This window comes from Pectinophora gossypiella, chromosome 12 (genome assembly GCF_024362695.1).
Source record: "Pectinophora gossypiella chromosome 12, ilPecGoss1.1, whole genome shotgun sequence".
NCBI lineage: Eukaryota > Metazoa > Arthropoda > Insecta > Lepidoptera > Gelechiidae > Pectinophora > Pectinophora gossypiella.
Window position 1 is genome coordinate 3,782,029 of NC_065415.1, and position 20,494 is coordinate 3,802,522.

The window sequence follows — 20,494 nt, forward strand, 5'->3', positions numbered from 1 at the left end:
TGTACCCAAAAAGCCACAGATAATAAACCTTGCGTGCATGTGTCAAAGTCTCAGCACACCACGAGAAAAAGAAGATAGACAAAGGCATAATAATAATGCCAATGGATATAAGAGAAGCGTGCGCTCAGTATATGTTAGTCCGGTCGCGAACGTCGCACGCGCAAAGATGACTTTGCGCCTTTTTATCGTACTGGCAGCTTTAAGTGCCGTCCAATGCAAGACTTCATGTATGTTATTGTGATCATTATCTTTTTTTTAAATACCTATATTTATTGCCTATGTCATACCTAAGTCCATAACCTCATAAACAAGAAATTTAAAAAAAAATGCGTCTGAAAATCTTACGGGATTTTTCTAAAACCAATAATTAAAAAAAATAGTGTCGAAAATTATAACGTTGTAAGTATAAAAGTAATATTGTTTACGAAAAGTAAATATAAAATAGGTACGTAATATTTTTTTTGAATTAATTTCTTTTTTGTGTCCTTAATAATATTATTTTATTTTATTTTTAATTTTATTTTTATGTGTGCTCTACATAAATAATTCAAATGCAAAATCTGATTTTCCAACTTCCCATTAGCTTTTCTCAGACGATTAGCTATTATTTAAGTATTATTTTGTTTATACTTACGCAAGTAAATATTATAGTTAACTTAATACTTTGCCAGTTATACTTATTGTTGTATTATGCTCAAGGTATAGGTAAAAATACTAAAGTGAAGGTATTAATAGGGTACTTTCCAACTAGTCAAAACAGTTACTTTTTACTAATCGCAAAATTCGAAATTACTATGGAATTTGTGTGAAAAAGCAGGACGTCATAGAAATACGTGACAAAATGTCGCACTTATTATTACATTTTCTTAATTAAAATTCATAAATAAGTTAAAAAGAAAAAAAGGAAACGTTTTTGTCACCTTTGGGTATGCCTTTATTTAGTAATCAGAATTTCATAATTTATCTTTGAATACCCAATTCTTTTACTTAAATTAGAGTAGTAATTACCTAACTAGGTAGGTTGTTTATTACTGAGTATGTTAGATACTAAGTATTAAAAATAACTTTTATGGTAATATTTGAATACCTATTTAGGTGCTTTGATTTATCAAATACTCAAACACTTCACCGCTTGTTTATTTTTTATTGGTGTGGCGGCTAAAGCATTATTCAATAGTTTATCGCCGGCAACCGGTTATCTCGTGTATTTATAAATAATTCTTAAATAATACCTAAATTGCATAAATCTTACATCAATTTACCTTATCTCTTATTTTTAATATATCACTTCATAGAGCATTAAACTTTATAAGTCTCCATGTTAACCAGTTGTTAATAAATTATTCTTATCAAAAAAACGCTTTTGGAGGTTTTTGACCTACTCCAGCCTTATTTTTTGTGATGGGTACAGTTTTAAAAAATGTAAGTAGATGCAGTAAAAAGTAGGCAATAAAAACTAACTTTTTGTCTAGCAATGAATAATGATTTTACTCCCTTCCCTTTTATGACATAATAGATGAACATGTCTTGTGTTTTCCTTTTCATATGAAACTAGTAACATGTAGGTAAAAAAAAACGAGGCTGTATGCCTTAGTACCTTTGCCTATTGTATGGATGAATTATAATAATAACATATATTTTTTTTTACTTTTCAGACAAAATATGCGTGCCTCAACAGCATTTGAAAGCTTGCCAGGAAATGCTGGATGTGGAGACAAAGAGCAAAGCGGTGTTAGAATGTGTACCGGCTAGAGACAGGTGAGTTCTGGGGGGTTAAATGCCACATTGAAAATCCATTTACAAAAGTAACATTGCTATTTGATATTTGTTGACATTGCGCACTTACTTTTACAAACTTTGACAAATTGCTTCAATGTCGCCTTTTTAACCGGCTAGGCTGCTCTTCATTACTCGTAATAGCCTAATTACAACTAATAAGTACAATAATATACTACACATAGTAGACAAACTGTTTAAACAGTTTTGCAGGGCATTGACAAATTGTATTTTTAGTATTAAGATTTAATAAATAAATAAATTTAAAACAAAATTGGTTTACCCGTCAACGGTCTCTGTGACCCTACGCTTGAGTGTTGGGCTCACGACTCGGAGGTCCCGGGTTCGAGTCCCGGTGAAGACACATTTATCAAAAAATCACTACGTAAGACTGTCCCTAGTTTGGGCAACTTGAATACTTAGGAAAAATATACAATATAGGTAAACTGCCTTATGTTTAAAATTACAACGTACCTATGAACTAAGATAACTTATCTGCAAATAAGACGAGTGTCAAACCTTGAACTTAAAATTCTTAGAGATCATTGCATTACCTATAAATTGAGGTAGGTACTTACCTACTCAATTATACTTACGTACTTACTTATATTTTTGCACAGATTCATTTATTTATTTATTGGCACACAACAGAACAAACAAAAGAAACATACTCGCAACGTAAAGAAAACAGACAGTACAGGTACAACACAGGTTTAATATGATATTTTGAACCCTCAGCGCGCCAATGAGAGACTTTCTAAGCTACATTCCTCAAAAACAGTATAGATGGCGCTGTAGAAATTTTCCTTCGCTTAACCTTCTAATTTCATAGATAACAGACATAATGCATTTTTATCTTTGTTTTTGGGTATAAATGAATATTTATTACACCCAGGCACAATTGGCCATGCTACGATTTTTTTATGTATTTGTTTTATAATTTGTTTTGAAAATATAGTCCATTTTAAGGAACCAGTTTCGATATTTTTATGTTTTATCAATCCTATTTTTTAGAAACACTTATAATTTCACCCTTGGTGATGTCACTAAAGCAAGAATTAAAAAATGCCTTTGCCTACAAAAAAAAAAGCGTCAATATCAATACTGTCAGTTCAATACTGAACTGTCAGTGAGTGTCAGTCCAATTCAGTCCATCTCGCCAAACACAGATGAACCTTGTTGAAACGTTACTTTATGTGTACCTAATTACATATTTATTTTAAATTACGAGAGTCGGCTTTTTCGAAATTAGCTGTTCTAGTCGCCATCGCAATAAAGAATACAGACAGAAACAGAATAGCTTGTTGAATAATTTGAATATAACCTCATCAACAACTTGTGTCAACTATCAATACCACTTGTCATAAAAATGAACTTTTTGTAAGCAGGCAAAGGCATATTTTTATGCATCTTGCTACAAAGGTCAAATAAAGGTCAATCGTTTTAATAAAATATCTTCAAAAATACTGAAAAATAAAAAAAGTAAATATAGGGAGTTGTTTCAAATTCATTTATCTCGAAATGGTTTTCAGCTTTCTGTACTTTTACAAAAACCGAGCATGGCCAATTACGTTTTCCATCTATTATTATTCTGATCAAAATAAAGAGAAGCAATATAGTTAGCAACATAATTCTAAGTATACGTAATGTGATCCAAATAAGGATATACAAAAACAATTGTTTTATCTAAGTATCCTTCTGAAATTACATTGTATTTTGGAGCAATTATGTACCTGAATAATGAGAAAATAGGTAATTATCACGTTAAAGCTGTACAACGCCATCTATATTGTTTTTGGTGAACGTAGCCTGGAAAGTCCCTCATTAGTTAATGCCATTTGCGGAAAATCTAAAAGAAGACACGTCAAAAAAAAACTTATATCTAAAGAAACAAAACAAATTGTAGAGATATGAGAACTGCAGTATTTATGCAAACACACTCAGCTCTGTATCTAAAACCTGGTTGTTTTTCGAAAACATTCGGTGTATCAACTGGGGCGTAAAATAGAAACAAATAAACGGATACCACACAATAGTGCCGTCCAGTTCGATTTCACGGCACCAGCGGCACTGTGCGGCACCTAGCCGAAACAGTAGGTATGGTGTTTTCATTCAATTTCCAACTGGGAACAAAGACAGAATCCAACTTTTGCATTCAATCCATATAGCGGCTGTACGTGCCTAGACTATAGCATTCAGTTCTCATCCCACCTCTACGTGATAAGCAAGGCTCATGTATGAAATTTACAAATGATCGTCATAAATAAGGCACATGCTCCGTTGCTAGTGATGTAGAGCCAGGGATCTAGCTATTTCTTCGCTTAAACCTTGTACTGTTTCAAATGAGGGATAAACAACGATTTACTTACTAGATACTTTCGTCCATTAAACAAAACTGCAAACCTATTGGCAACAACCACCACGTTTCTTTTGGATACACTCATCAATATGTCACTGTGTTTTTGCGGCTTTCTTCTCAAATGGGGAGCGGCAGTTCGAACCCCGGTACGGACGGGACTTGCACCAGTGAGTTAATTTATCTTAAGTGCAGTTTTCATTAGTACAGGCGATACGGCATCCCATTACGTTGGTTTAACAGAAAGCTCAGTGAGGTATGGGTTGAGGTCTTATGTTAATAAATTTGATCAAATATAAACAATCGTAATCTTCATGGTATAAGAAGATATGCTCAAAACTGACAGCTAGCATTTTCAAGGTTAGCCCAGCTGACGTCATCACACTCTGCGTTGCCATTTCGTAAAAAATAAATTACCCACGTCCAATGTTTTTAATTTACTTTGCAACGAAATTTTGTACTTTTAATAAAAACTTTTCGTACTTACAGTTTTAATGATTTTTGTAAACGTGACAAATATTTATTGGGCTATTAAATACATTACATTATATTAGTGAGGTAGGGGAGGCCTTTGCCCAGCAGTGGGATCTTGTAGGCTAGATTAGATTAGAAATACATTAGTCAGTAATTCACTTAATTTTCAATAACAAAATTCGCGTCCTTGGAATGTTGTAGATACCAATTGAATGGTAACACTTACGTCATCAATGGGCTAGCAATGGCGGCTTGTCATAGGATTGAGCATACCTGCGGGCCTAGCACCGTGAACACGCGACTCTTTCTCACCGTGACAGAGATCATCTGTCTCTCTCTCTCATTCTCTCTGTGCAGTACTGTGAGAGAGTGACGGGTGACGAATGTCGAAGCGCTAAGCTAAGCCCGCAGGTCCTCTTATACCATGGTATTCCTCACTTACCTTAGGATTAAATAGGTAAGTATCTACTGTATCACGAAAGTGAAAACATGCAGTAAGCTCTCATTACCGAGACTTCTTCCTCTTTTATAACTAAGATACCTACGCGCAAACTAAAGTTATGTATACGTACTTATACTTAAGTGCTTACGTCTGAGAAAATGGGGGAAAATTCTGAAGCTTGCGAAAGTAGTAGGGACGAAGAGGGATTTTAGTGAAGCATTAGTAGCTGCTGAAGTTTGGGCGTAGTTTCAAAACTCTCCAAGTCGGCAGTTTCTTAGTCTCTTGAAAGCAGAGCTTTTCGACAACTTACTTAAACTTACATGCGGGGTTAGTTATTATCTCCTCTTCCACGTGGACAAAGTTAATAGTAAGAGTGACTTATCCAACAGGAATAATTTTTCACTAACTCCATAGAAGTCACTGTGATCCTGTGGTTCATCGGCTTGCTAGCGCCGGCTTGTCTTAAGAGCAGTTATGCTTATGAAAACATTATTATTGGACTTACAATAGTAAGTAACATGAGCTCACTGCTATATTCCAATTGGGGTAGACAAAGGTACGTCGGTCGTAAGATGGAAAAAGAAGAATACAAAAAGAAAAGAAAAAAGATGAAGAAAAAAAGAAAGATGATGGAGAGAAGAGAGATGAAGTATATTTGATTTGATGAACTAAGTAAGTACCCACACTTCACCGAGCTTTCTTTTAGACCAACGTAATAAGTGGTGAGCAGTAGGTATGCTCCGTCTATAATGGTTAAACCAACTGTGTTAATGATAACTGTGCAAATCCGGTATCGGGGTTCCTCACTCACTCCCCGCGCTCCCCGCCGAATAGTAAGTACTTGCAAAGAAAAACTCCACATTTTGTTTCAGAATGGAATGCTTGTACTACGTACAGCAGCGGCAAGCTGATCTGGTGCCAGTGGACCCTGAAGACATGTACGTGGCTTCCAAATTCCCCAACCAAGACTTCGTCGTGTTCCAAGAGTACAGGACTGATGATGAACCTGATGGTAAGATAATTTGGTGTACTCACACCAACACACATCAAACATCCCTCCATAGCGTTACCCCTTTTTTCCACAGGGTCCGCTTACCTTACCTGAAGATTTAACAGATGATCTGTCATAGTAGCGACTGCCGATCTGACTTTCCACACTGCGAAGGGAAAAACCACACAGGTTAAGTCACTTATCCCAAACGCATTTCTAAAGAATGTGGGTTTCCTCACGATTTTTCCTTCTCCGCTTTTCAGTTATGATTCAAACATGAATATGAAAATAAATTCGAATACCATAGGTTTAGTTATGCCCGTGATGGATTCGTATATGAGAGTTAAGCGTTTTTTCAAATGGGTCCTACACATTGAAGTAAATGTGGTCCTTCCGGAAATCTCCTAGAAATGAAGTAGGTAAATTTAAAAAAAAAAGTTTTTACGCTACAAACAGGACACTAAGTCCTGTGACCACCACCAGTTAACTGACAGTAAAAGTAGGTACTTAGTTACAGCCTAAGCAGGCTAGTTTCCAACTAGTCAAATCAGTTACTTTTTACTAAACGTCAAAACACGAAATTACTATGGAATTGCTGCATTAGCAGTCGTTAATAACCATCAATCCGCACTGGGCCCGCGTGATGGTTTAAGGCCCGATCTCCCTATCCATCCATAGGGAAGGCCCGTGCCACAGCAGTGGGGACGTTCATGGGCTGATGATGATGACTATGGAATTTGTATGAAGAAGCACACTGTGACGTCATAGAAAACGTGATAAAATGTCGGACTTATTATTACGTTTCCTTGATTAAAATTCATAAATAAGTTTAAAAAGAAAATGTTTTTCGTTAGTTTTAAATCTGTCTTTATTTAGTAAACAGAATTTCATAATTTATCTTGACCCAATTGGTTTACTGAACTGTACCTATAAATTTAATTTTCGTGCCCATTCGTACTGATCCATTAGAATCATGAAAGTTAAGGGAAGACCTTTCAACTTTATGACGTCTTTTGATGCTAAAAATAAGGGTGACCTTATCTTGACAATCTCATTACTCTGTAGATTTTACACGTGGTCTTAATATACTTATTTAATTAAAAAGTTAGAAAGCAAGAAATCTTCAGAGTTATGGTTTGTTTTCTTTATCGACGGACCTTTAATTTATCTTCACCAAGTATGTAAATAAGCAGCAAAAATTCCAAGTATTTTAATCTTCCAAAAAGCTGGCAGGCTTTCATTGAATTCGTGTTCAAATTCAACTGATGCACGTTTTCAAAAAAGCTTCTTACTTCAATTTTTTTTAATTCTTTGTAACTAAAATTCTTTAGAAAGTATCATTGCTGTCAGTAAGTTTAATTTGTTAGTTTTAATACACTTAGAAACAAAGACACCTTATTTATTTTTAGCTTATTATTATTATGTTATGTATGTAATGCAGCCGGGACCAACGGCTTAACGTGCCTTCCGAAGCACGGAGAAGCTCGAGATGAAAACTTTTTTTTTGTGGTCACCCATCCTATGACCGGCCTTTGCGAAAATTGCTTAACTTCAACAATCGCAGACCGAGCGCGTTAACCGCTGCGCCACCGAGCTCCTCAAATGCTATGTAATTAGGTACAACGTGTAGACATAATAGTACATAACTAAATAGTAATTCTAAGAGAACCGGTATAATTTGTTGTATATAAAGATAGGATCAACAAAAACATATACAGTGTTACTACAAAACAAAGACTAAAAGATAAACTATGTTTAAAATATAATCCGCATACGAAATAAGTCCCGAAGGCCGCGGCGCTACTGTCGCAGATTCTGCATAGAATCATTATGACTTGTCAAGTTAGTTTCATTAAAATCCGCCGACTTCTTTCGTGGCGCGAAATACTATTTCAAACCTAGTTTATTTTTAGTTTGTGTTTTGTAGTAACACTGCTACAATCTACTTAAAAAATCCATCTGAAATAAAAAAAAGTTAAATGTCGAATGTTTCCAATACACTTACTATTATATCCCATTTATACGTAGATTAGAGAAAAGATTTTATTGCTAAAACACTTGAATAAAATTAATGGAACCTGTTACATAATCTTCTAATGACATCGTAAATTGAATTCCACTTAAAATTCGATAAGAAGCATAATTATTTCTTTTTTTACGCTCCCTATTTTATACTCCCAGCAGGTATACCAACTTACTCTGTGGATATTTATTATTGAAATGGCTGTATGTTGTAATGTCTTTGCCTGTCTATATAGGACTGATGGTATAACAACATTTACTCATTTAAATTCAAAGATAGAATGAAACGGGTCGATCGAATAATGGTTGTTACGTAATATCCGAAGTTTGAATGGGAGAAAGTTTGAACAGCAAGATATGTTTTGGGCCAAACAAATTAATGTATGTAATCTGAACAACTGGTTACCCACTATCTGTGAACAAGAAATTATTGTCTTGTCTCTCTTTTGAATTGATCGATTCAAGATTCAATCGATTGTTGTATTCATATTGTTGATACACGAACGGCTGCTAGAGAAACTAAATTGTCACCCACCCTATTTACAAGTAGTATATAAGTAGATACTTGAGCAAATCACGGTTTATACATTGTTTTAAGTTTACGCGGTTATTATCATAATTAAAACACATAATAACGGGTTCTTATCGCGTTTGTAACAGGGACATGAGACTCCCGATATTTTTATTTTTATATACTTAATTTGAATTCATTATTCTAAACTAAAAAATCCATAAGAATACTTAATAAGAATTAGAATAAGATTAATATTCTGTGTACCTAATAGGCCCAGTATTGTTCTTCTTAGGTGTTCGAATGCGAAATTGAATAAGATTCCTTTGCTCCACAAAAATTGCGCACCAATAACTGGTTATAAATTTAAAACATTCAAAAAAAAAAAATATTATTGATAAACGTCGATAGCTAGACTATATAGAGTCAATCTCATGAGTTTTAAAGCTCTATCGAAGCACCAACTTGCAACTTCTATCATATTAGAAAGGGCACAATATTTTTGTCGGATTTTCCGACTTGCACGGGAAGACAAACAGCTGGCACGTGTGTCAGTCAAGAATGAATAGGTTATGGTAACATAACCTTGACGACACGAATTAGTACAAGTGGCTCCAATTAATAGCATTTTTATCTACGAGGCTTTATTGACCATCATAATGAAGATGATGGTGGCTTAAAGTTATAGCATAAAATATTACGGATACATCTGCTAAACTCGTAACTTTTCACTGTTATTCAATATTATAAGTGCAAGAGAGGAGCTCAGTGGCGCAGCGGTAAACGCGCTCGGTCTGCGATTGTTGAAGTTCAGTAACTTTCGCAAAGGCCGGTCATAGGATGGGTGACCACAAAAAAAAGTTTTCATCTCGAGCTTCTCCGTGCTTCGGAAGGCACGTTAAGCCGTTGACCCCGGCTGCATTAGCAGTCGTTAATAACCACCAATCCGCACTGGGCCCGCGTGGTGGTTTAAGGCCCGATCTCCCCATCCATCCATAGGGAAGGCCCATGCCCCATCAGTGGGGACGTTAATGGGCTTAATATCTACCTATGAATGGTCTCAACAGGCATATCTCCCGGTTGTAGCTACTTATATTTGTCCATTCCACCCCTCGTGGCTCATCGTATAGTTCCTACTATATGGTGACTGGTGAGCCACAAACTCTGTTTCACGTGACTTATTGTTTTGCCGCAAATGGCTTTAACTACTTGAACGGACAAATGCACAAAAGCGGTTAGGGCTCTCACCCGGTACAAAATTTAAGACAACAGGTCTGAGGCTGCCCAGATGGGCGCAAAGCTTGGGCTCAGATTATACTTGTCATTAATCGATCCTAGTGGGCCGACAGCGATAAGCGCTGAATGCGGGAATTAGTTGTACGGTCACGAGCATTAATATGTATACACTTTGGTACCATGTCACATTAACTTTTTTGACAAATTGAACTATGAGTCTCACTAAATGTCAAATATGTTAGTGCGACATAGTCCTAAAGTGGGTACATTATATTGCTCAATTGCTCATGACTGTCCTCGCCGATGGAGTCAGTATCGGGGTTCTTTATCCTGCAAGCACACTAAGTTTATATGACTATTCGGACTATACATACAACCATTTCCCACTTAGGTAGGCAGGATACTGGGCACTTCTTCAGACATCTTGAATTTGGTCGCAGTATGTTCGCCTAAGCCTTCCTCTTTCGACTCTACCACTTTAAAATCCGGGGGCCTAAAAAGGCCACATCGAAGCAATTCATCTAAAAAAAGCAATATTGCTATTTGACATTTGTTTGCATTGCGCACTTACTTTTGTATGCGCAAATGTCAAATTTCAATATTGTTTTTTTGGATGAATTGCTTCGATGTGGCCTTCTTAACACCCCTATTCCGTTAATATTCTTTCAGTCACTCTGTCTAAATGACTGTAGTGCAAAGACAATTAAAGAAACGCTCTAGGTAAAAATAAACATCAAAAACAAGGTCCACTACTAACTGGACACTGGTCAGCTCTGTCTAATTAGACCTGGCAGTGTAGAGGCATAAAATATACACAAAATACTCTGGGTTAGGTACCTCTGCGACCTAGTTTTAGAATATTCACTAGCAGAAATCACAGCTATACAGCAGTATAGCACAAAGGATCGGAACACGTCAGCTGGTTCATACAAATTGAACAGATTCACTTGATGCACATAATATAAATACCTACAGCCTTACATCGCCTTATTATGGAAACCACATAACTTTTGAAAAATTACACTCGGGTGGCATCTTAAAAAAAATGACATACATACATAATCATAAACTCACGCCTATTTTCCACGGGAGTAAGCAGAAACTATATAGAATTCCATTGGCTTCGATCCTGACACACATCTCTTGTTTCCTCCACATTCATCAATCGCTTCATACACGCACGCCGGTTCAGAGGAGATCGTACTAACTTTTCTAAGGACATCTCCAATTTGGTCAATGTAAATCCTTCTAGGTTTTCCTCTGCCAACCCTACCATCAACTTTCGCTTTATATACCGCATTCGCAATACTATTATTATCCTTTATCCGTTCTACGTGTCCAACTACTAACCTAACCTAACCTAACATTCCCTTCTCAATCTTAGTGACTATATCGTCTTTTACACCACATCTCTGTCTTATCACACTGTTACTCACAAAAAAATTGCAATTAATTGAAAGGAATCGAGGCTTTATTCGCGGTGTTCTTCAACATCAATTCATCTAAGAAACAATATTGCAATCTGACATTTGCGCATATAAAAGTAAGTGCGCAATGCAAACAAATGTCAAATAGCAATTTTGCTTTCTTAGATGAATTGCTTCGATGTGGCCATTTTAACCCCCCAGATCCGAATGTGATTTTTCAAAATGGCGCTCACTTGTCTTTCACTATTTGGGGACGCTATAAGTATATACATACATAGTCCCACTTCTATGCTTAGACCTCCCCTCAATCTAGTACTCCATACTATGCTGCTGCTCAACTGTGTGTTGGTGAATTACTTTTCTAAATTACAAAATAAAACAATATTATAATTGTATAATTTCAGCGGAATTCCGTTACGAAGCCGTGATAGTGGTACATAAAGATCAACCAATTACCAACCTGGACCAACTCAAAGGGCTGAAGTCCTGTCATACCGGGGTGAATAGAAACGTCGGGTACAAGGTAAGATACCAGATTACTATACAACGTTCTAAAGGGTTTTGTACGCTCTGCAAATTATAATTAAAGAAAAAATACTTACGTATATGTATATAAGTAGAAATGTACAGTCATGAGCAATATCATGTACCCACCTTAGTACCCTGTCGCACTATCATATTTGTCATTTACTGAGATTTACGGTAGTTTTGCCACAAACCTTCAGTCTATAAACCTAACAGTCACCATAAATCATATTTTGAGCAGAACTGTCTGGCCAGATCATGAAGAAATAAGTGTAAATACCAACATCAAAGAACATTTACTTACGTAATAACTGTAGGTATCTAGTTAAGTAATTAGTAAAGATAAAAACAACACAGGAAGATGCGAAATAATCTAAATATATAAAAGGAGAATCTGACTGACTGACATATCAACGCACAGCCTAAACGGCTAAACGTAGGCACTTGAAATTTGGAAGGGACGTAGCTTAGGTACCGTAGAAGTGCACTAAGAAAAGAATTCCCGAAAGTCCCACGGGAACGGGAATAGTTGGAAAATCCTTCCACGCGGAAGAAGTCGCGGGCAAAAGCTAGTCTTACACCTTAGTGTAAGCCTTTGAGATTAATTGTAAAACAACCGAGATTTCGTGTCACAAATACTTATGTCAATTAGTAGAGCAGTGTACTTGTCAAACCAGAAGAAAAAATACCTAATTATTGTAAAAAATCCTATTTATTGACTCTATTTCTGGCTTGACAAGTACACTATGCAAAAAAGGTTTTTTTACTTAGGTAGCAAATTAAGTGCTATGTTATTGGCACTAAAAAACTTGTCTGGCATTTCGTTTTTGGGTTCAAACAACAAAGCTTTTCAATTTACGCTCAGCCAACTCTAAAGCTGGTATTGACAGGTGATATTTCCACAACGTTGGCTTCACAAGCCTTGAGAGAGACAAGTACATTACAAAGGTGCAACGAAATCTTCATATAGAACGACTGATTTTCTTGCATTCCGTTTATTCATAACTAAAACAAACATAAACTAAAAAAGTATTTGGTTATTATTACAAAAAATAAATGTGACTTACACAATTTTCTTTATATTATTATTTATTTATTAAATCTTAATCAGTACTAAATATACAGTTTAGAAATTCCATGCAAAACTGATTAAACAGTTTGTCTGCAAGAATGTAACAAAACTATTTTGTAATATTTTATCAAAATTTATTATCTGTTGTTAGTTTTGTTGCTAGTAAATACATACCTAGTTGTGTAGTCACATATTTTTGTAGCCTATTCGATCCCACTGCTGAGCGAAGGCCGCCATTGATTTTCCCACTCCTCTCGACATTGCGCGATCTCCGACCAATCCCTCTTTACGCAATATGCCTCGGCTTCTGCACCTGCCTTGAGCTATAAACAAACATTTTTTTCATTTTAGTAGATACATAAAGTGACGCTCGGGATCGCGAAGGTAAGGCCCTTATGGATTAGACAAAACCAAAAAGTTATCAAAAGTTAAGTTTTCTTTGTTATTTCAAACAAGAAGGTTAGTGTTTTTTTTATGAAATACCATTACTTTTTCCTTAATAAAGGTTTAGTACGATCTACTCTGAACCGGCGTTCGTGTATGAAACAATTGATGAATGTGGAAGAAGCAAGAGAAGTGTGCCATGATCGAAGCAAATGGAATTCCAGTTTTTGCTTACCCCGGTGGGAATAAGCGTGAGTTTATATATGTATGTGTGTACTTTTTGAACGGGTAAATCTATTTTACGACAACATTTATCGTCCTAGGCGTCATAAACCATCATTTTCCCAGGCACAACTAAAATGGAAATTCAAGTATATAGGTAATATAAGTACGGAAAATAACAAACTTCCTCTCGTAAAATAAACGCTCACTTCATATACGCGATAATCAGAAATTGAAAGTCAATAGCGCCCATACATTGCTTTATTCCACCACAGAATCAGCTTTCCGCTCACGTAGTTTCCAACTCCAGTGAACTAAGACCTACCTCAGAGATTTTACAGAGTGGGGTCGGAATTTTATATGTTGAATGCCAAGTTTACTTGGAATCGTAAAAGAAGGAGAATTTCATTTCTTTTTACCTGAGTTTAGAGCCACTTAAATTCCATTTCCTCAGGGGCATTTCAAAGTAGCCTGGTTTGCCTGAGATAGGATTGAAAAGCTAAAAATGCTGTAAATTCGAATTGTAAATGCCGATCTGACCTGCATACGTTTGCATGCATTATCCTCTGGAACGGACTGTGGTCGATTCACATTTCGCGTACATAATGAAATTCTTATTCCAAACATACATACATAAACTTACGCCCGTAATCCCTAATGGGGTGGGCAGAGCCACAAGTAATCAAAGACAACTTGCAGCCACTGTTGATACGATGTCATAAGCTGGACATGATAAACCTTATGGTGATAAGGGATCAGCCTATCGCCCATAACATTAGTCCATCATGTTAGAGGACACAATCCCTTTGTCGGTTTTTACGACATGAGAAAAGCAGCTGAACGTGTTCTATGTTTTTTATTTGCTCCCAGAACAGCATAGAAGAAAATCTTATTCCAAAATCGTTGAGAATTCTACTAGTACTAATAATTTATTGCTAGCGCTACCAACGACGACACTTTATGTGTGTATTCATGACGCGTTGCCACTGGCTCATCAAAACAAACTAGTATAATAAAATTGCAATCATTCTTCGCAATCGTATAAACCACAGCACAACCTAGGTAACAAACTCATACGAAGCTCAATACATTTCCAGCGGTAATTTGAATATCAATACGAGCGTGAGATAACACGCGTCAATGTCAACATGTCACACGTAATCATGCTCAATCAGACCCTGTAATTCAATCAGGACAAGAGAATAACGCAATAAGGACATAACCACAGTGCACGTATACATACGATCCAATCTCCAATATACTTACCTACATTATGGCATATACAGAGTGTTAGTGACATCATCTATAACAAATACTTAGGGGTATGATTCAGACCATGATTCTGGGTTAATATCAAGTGGAAATTTCCGTCGCAAATTATTATTATTTTTAGTGTTTTTAAATTATTTTCAATTCTATAATTTAACTCTATAATTTTTGATTGCAAAGAATTATTGAAAATAATACTTTTGCAATCGAAAATTCTACTTGATATTAACTCAGAATAATGAGCTGAATCAGCCCCCTCAGTATTCGTTACGATGTCACTTACACCTCGTACCAGTACATACAGGTAGCCATACAAGTAGGTATGGGTGTTAGTGACCCCGTAACGAATACAGAGGGTGATGGTTCAGTTCAGACTATGATTCTGAGTTAATATCAAGTGGAATTTCCTTTCGGAGAATTCATGAAAATGTTTGTGTTTTTTTTAAATTATTTTCAATTCCAAACTTTTGCAACGGAAAATTCTACTTCATATCAACTGAGAATCATAGGCTGAATCATCCCTCAAAGTTTTTGTTTTGATGTCACTAACACCCTGTATATTTACCTCATCACAACACTAATTTAAGAGCCACGCTCTTGTCGGTGTAGCATTCTCCATGCTACTTTTTTAGGGAAAAATAGGGCAGTGGTTTCCCTCTTGCCTTCCGCCCCGCAGTACTCTGTCTGACGGACTGGGATGGCGCCCAGAGTAGCTTATACTTACTTACGTCATACTTTTGTATTCCACAAGGTTTTTGTTTCGCTTGGATTATGTCCACAGTCCACAGCCAAATCAGGCGATGGAAAATGGATTTCGATTATCGGTTCCATTATCAGGGGAACGAACTCATCAAATCGATGCCTGGGGCCTGTTTCATAAAACTTACAATTGTAAATTACAACGACAATTTGGTGTTCATTACGTAGCTAATTTGAAACTGCAAAATATTTGTATATTTGTAATACACACTCCGCAATGTACATCAAATTGTCTTAGTAATTTACAATTGTATGTTTTATGAAACAGGCCCCTGTCCTCACAAACCGTCGACAATTTTATTCATCATCATCATCAATTTAAGAGCCACGCTCTTGTCGGTGTAGCATTTTCCATTCCAGTCTATCAAAGGCCAATTCCTTGACTTCCCTGTAAGACACGACGTTAACCTACAACTCTATTGGGACAATTCTATTGGGAGATAAAAAATATAGTTTGCCCTTGTGTCTGAACCAATTGAACATGAGAGCTTTTGAAAAATAACGGTTCTCAGAATAAAGGTAGATGATACACGCCTCGTCTAGAGACACGAGTAATGTAAATAGTGTTCCTCTTAATCATCCATCACTGTCGGTCTGACAAAACCTGCCTTTGTTTGCATTGTACAAATACGTAGACAAGTCAAACAAGCTCTACAAGGATTGCTTTAAAGGATAACTGGTAATGTTCACAACTTGTTTACAGAAACGACCTTTCAACTCGTAAAAGATTTGTGTATATTTAGCAAGTGAAAACAGGACACTTAAAAGGTGTACGTATTTTTTAGTAAAATACTAGCTGTTACCGGCAGCTTCATTCGCGTGAAATCCTACTATTAAAACTATAGAAGTTTCATAAAAACTTTTCCACCCCTTTCCACCCCCTTAGAGGTTGAATTTTGCAAAACCAAAAAAGGCCACTAAGATGGCTTGGTGACCACCAATATTCCAAGAGTCTCCTGACATTTGTAATTTCTGAGATTATTTAAATATACTTATAGAAGATATTATATACATACTTAAATAATGTTTGTATAAATGTGTGTGTAAGTAATATAAGAGTTTCATAAATTAAATTAGCGGCACGCTATGATGGCCGTTTTGTCATGATAAATACAGCAATACGCTCCATCAATTAGTTATAAATTAATTCGAAACTTGATGAACACAATAAAGCATTAGGTATGGAATAGTATTACGAATGTGCAATTTGCGCTTGCGGCTTGACTCAATCTTTTTCTATCACCAGATCCCGCTAACTATGATGATGAAACGAGCAGTATTCCCCAAAATGAACGATCACAGCATATCTCCAAAGGAGAACGAACTGAAAGCCCTGTCTACATTCTTCGAGAAATCCTGCATCGTCGGCAAGTGGTCCCCGGATCCTAAGACGAATGCTGCCTGGAGTAAGTTTGCTTCAAACTCTTATTCTTGCTGCGTACATAGTCGGGAAAGCGATCCGAGCCAGGGAATCTTCACGGAATTATTTTTACCGCTTCATACAAAATCTCCCGCACAGTAGACCTATTCTATAGGTGGACAACTGAGATCTGACAAAATCAAATCCATTTTGTAACATAAATTATCAACGAATTTATCTTTGAATCATATTTATATTATTAATACATCGTCGCTTGTTCCGCTTTCCCGACTCTGTGTGCATGAAATAGTATTTAACACGAACATAAACTATAGAACCGTAATAAAACACATATTATTTAAATTATAAAGTAGCAGAATTATGGAAATCAGGTTAAAAAAAGGATAATTTCTATAAGTTATAGATAAAACAACTATTGTTGTTGAAATAAAACAGTTCAGTTGGAAAACGAAACATCTATTACAATTAAAACACATAATAACGGGTTCTTACCGCGTTTAAAATATCGGGAGTCTCATATCCCTATTTTAAACGCGGTAAGAACCCGTCATTATGTCTTTTTAATTATGATATTAACCACGTAAACTTAAAACAATGTAGAAACATCTATTCTTTGCTTTTATATTTTTAAATGGCAACATTTGTCTTTCCATTCTTTTTACTCGTTTGTAAATGGACAAACACAAGTCGGATTTAGTTGCGGTTTTCCATTCCTCCATTTGACAAAGGTTTTATGAGAAAAGTTTTTGAAGGATGATATATGTCGAGTGAAAGGTCACTCGGAATATACTTAAAATAATAATAATAAAAAAGTTTATTTACTTCAATATTTTTTATTGAAAAGCGTATGAACATTTATCTCAACTGATGGTAAGCTACGACGTGCCTGTATACAGGGTGTTAGTGACATCATAACGAAAACTTTGAGGGATAATTCAGATGATTCTGAGTTGATATCATTCCGTCTCAAACGTATAGAATTTTCATGACTTTTCCGATAGGAAATTCCACTTGATATCGACTCAGAATCATGATCTGAATCCATAGTCCTTCAGTATTCGTTACGTTGTCACTAAAACACCTATACGTACTTGCCACAGCACACACAAACCCTGTATATTACTCTAGAGTAAAGAGAGTTAATTAAGAGAGTTAGTGTTTGTTAAGAGAGTAGAGTTAGATTACTCTAAACTCTAACTCTAAGTGAATATATAGAAAGAAAGAAACAAAATATTGATTCAATTCATGATAGACGAAGTCACGGTCGACAAAACGTTAAGCATGCGAATACACTAAATAATCAGTGTAGTTCTGTGGTTCATCGGCTTGCTTCTCAAATGGGGGGCACCGGTTCGAACCCCGATAACGGACTTGCACCAATGAGTTATTAATTTATCCCAAGTGCAGTTTTCACAGTTGGTTTGACCTTTATAAACGGCGATACGGCACCTATCACGTTGGTGTAACAGAAACCTCGGTGAGGTGTGGGTACTTAGTTCATCTTGCGATGGATGTGCCTCTGACTACCCCAATTGGGATAAAGTCGTGAGCTTATGTTCTGTATGATGCGAACACACCAATTATTTACTAGTACCTGATATATAAATATATCATTGTATAAGTTCCTGTGCCCCTATTAATGCATTATGGTCCCACGTTGTATTGTGATAAGCGCAGGACTTGCCTCTATTCTTTGCCTGATAAATGTTACAAGAGAAAATATAGCTTTTACCAAACACCATTAATTCTATTATACGCTGGCCTTTTCAATTTCAGAACATTTACCTGTATAGACAGGAACTAATTTAGAGATTCATGTCAAAGTAATAATTATTGTTTTAGGCTTCATATACCAGTGTAAAATAATAGCGTATAAAAAATTAAAATTGGAATTTATATCTACTTTTTTACCTTTTCTACTCTGAATATATTACATTTACTATTACTTTACTTTCCATTTACTATTTCATTCAAACGCTTTATTAAACCTTCAATCTATTAAATATTCCCAAACTCTCTTTCACTCAAACCACTATTGTTCGTCAAACCGTTAACAATTTGCCCATATTGTTACTGTAGGCGTTTCTAGATTTGAACATTTGGAACCAGTGTTCATAGTCTAATAAAGAAAAGAATATTCACATTCTAAGAGTATTTTCACAATACAATCGATCCGAGTCCGTCAAATAACGGATCGCATTACTACATCCGATATCCGGGGTCCGATATCTCTAAGGAACTTTCTATTATCCGTCATTCTCGGTCTCGGATCGTATTTGGATACGAAAACGCACTAACTCAGTCTTCCCTTCTATCGTGTGGGTTGTGAGGTGGATTACCAACCCCATCAACCCTGGTGTAAGGGTTATTACTGAGCCGCCATAGGCTCCTGACATGACTCATGTAAGGACTACGTACTACGTAAATAATAACCGGGACCAACGGCTTAACGTGCCTTCCGAAGCACGGAGCATCTTACTTTTGATCAGCCTATAATGTCCTAACCAAACTAGTGAATCACAAAGTAATTTTTGTGATTACTCCCCACCGGGAATCGAACCCGGGACCTCCGGATCGTGATCACAACGCTCAACCACTGGATCACGGTAGCCGTTCAAGACTCAATGTATTCAAAGCAAAACTGACAATAGATGCTGTTAGTTTAAAATACCAACAAATATAAGTTAGAATAGTCCGTCATATTAAACTAGTGAAAATCGCGTATAACTTGCTAAAACACTAACGCAATTGCGGTGCATTATGAAACGGGTTGCAAACTAATTCCACGAACAGTCAGTGAATTGCACAGAACTGCAATTAAATTTACCCTGTGTGCAATATCTGTGGATGGGCAAAACAGAATGCACGCCCGGTCAAAGGAAAATGCTGTTATACGATTGTTGTTAGATAACCAAATGGAAATTCACGTTTAGGGATATTAAAAGCTAACTAAGGAAAAAACGGACAGGGGTTTATAGTTTTTAGGGTTCCGTACTAAAATGGTAAAAAGGAATGGCGAAAATAAATCCGTCCAGTCAAAAAGCGTTCCACGAAGGGTGTATGGAGCATACATACCTAATCATTCCGCAAATAAATAGTTTATTAATATCATTTTAACAGCCTCCGTGGTCAGTGCTTAGAGCGTTAGGCTCACGATCTGGAGGTCCGGGTTCGATTCGCCCGATGGGGACATTGTCGAAATCACTCTGTGAGACTGTCCTTTGTTTGGTAAGGACTTTTCAGGCTTGAATCACCTGATTGTCCGAAAAAGTAAGATGATTCCGTGCTTCGGAGGGCACGTTAAGCCGTTGGTCCCGGCTATTAGCCGTAAACAAAACAACTTTACCAACTCGCATTGGAGCAGCGTGGTGGAGTGTGCTCCATACTCCCTCCGGTTGATTGAGGGGAGGCCTGTGCCCAGCAGTGGGACGTATATAGGCTGTTTATGTTATGTAAGTATATCATTTTATATTTTCAGAGGCACAATATAGTCAGCTGTGTGCATTGTGTGAGGACCCTCAAAAGTGTGACTACCCTGACAACTACAGCGGGTATGAAGGCGCATTGAGGTGTTTGGCTCATAACGGTGGAGAGGTTGCCTTTACCAAAGTCATTTACGTGAGGAAATTCTTTGGGGTAAGTCGTCG

The 20,494-nt window shown here is 36.4% G+C and overlaps 2 protein-coding genes across 3 annotated transcripts in view; one reads left to right on the plus strand and one right to left on the minus strand.

The window, feature by feature from the left end:
- LOC126371530 (probable oligoribonuclease) overlaps window positions 1–20,494 on the minus strand; it is a 185,646-nt gene that overhangs the window by 129,624 nt on the left and 35,528 nt on the right. The gene's annotated exons all lie outside the window — the stretch shown is intronic.
- Window positions 122–20,494, plus strand: part of LOC126371460 (transferrin) — a 30,237-nt gene continuing 9,864 nt past the window's right edge. The window contains exons 1-6 of the mRNA XM_050016764.1: window positions 122–227; window positions 1,656–1,758; window positions 5,921–6,060; window positions 11,640–11,758; window positions 16,713–16,872; window positions 20,326–20,483. Of these exons, the coding sequence (XP_049872721.1) occupies window positions 167–227; window positions 1,656–1,758; window positions 5,921–6,060; window positions 11,640–11,758; window positions 16,713–16,872; window positions 20,326–20,483 (741 nt within the window). The 5' untranslated portion in view covers window positions 122–166. The remainder of the gene's footprint in view (window positions 228–1,655; window positions 1,759–5,920; window positions 6,061–11,639; window positions 11,759–16,712; window positions 16,873–20,325; window positions 20,484–20,494) is intronic.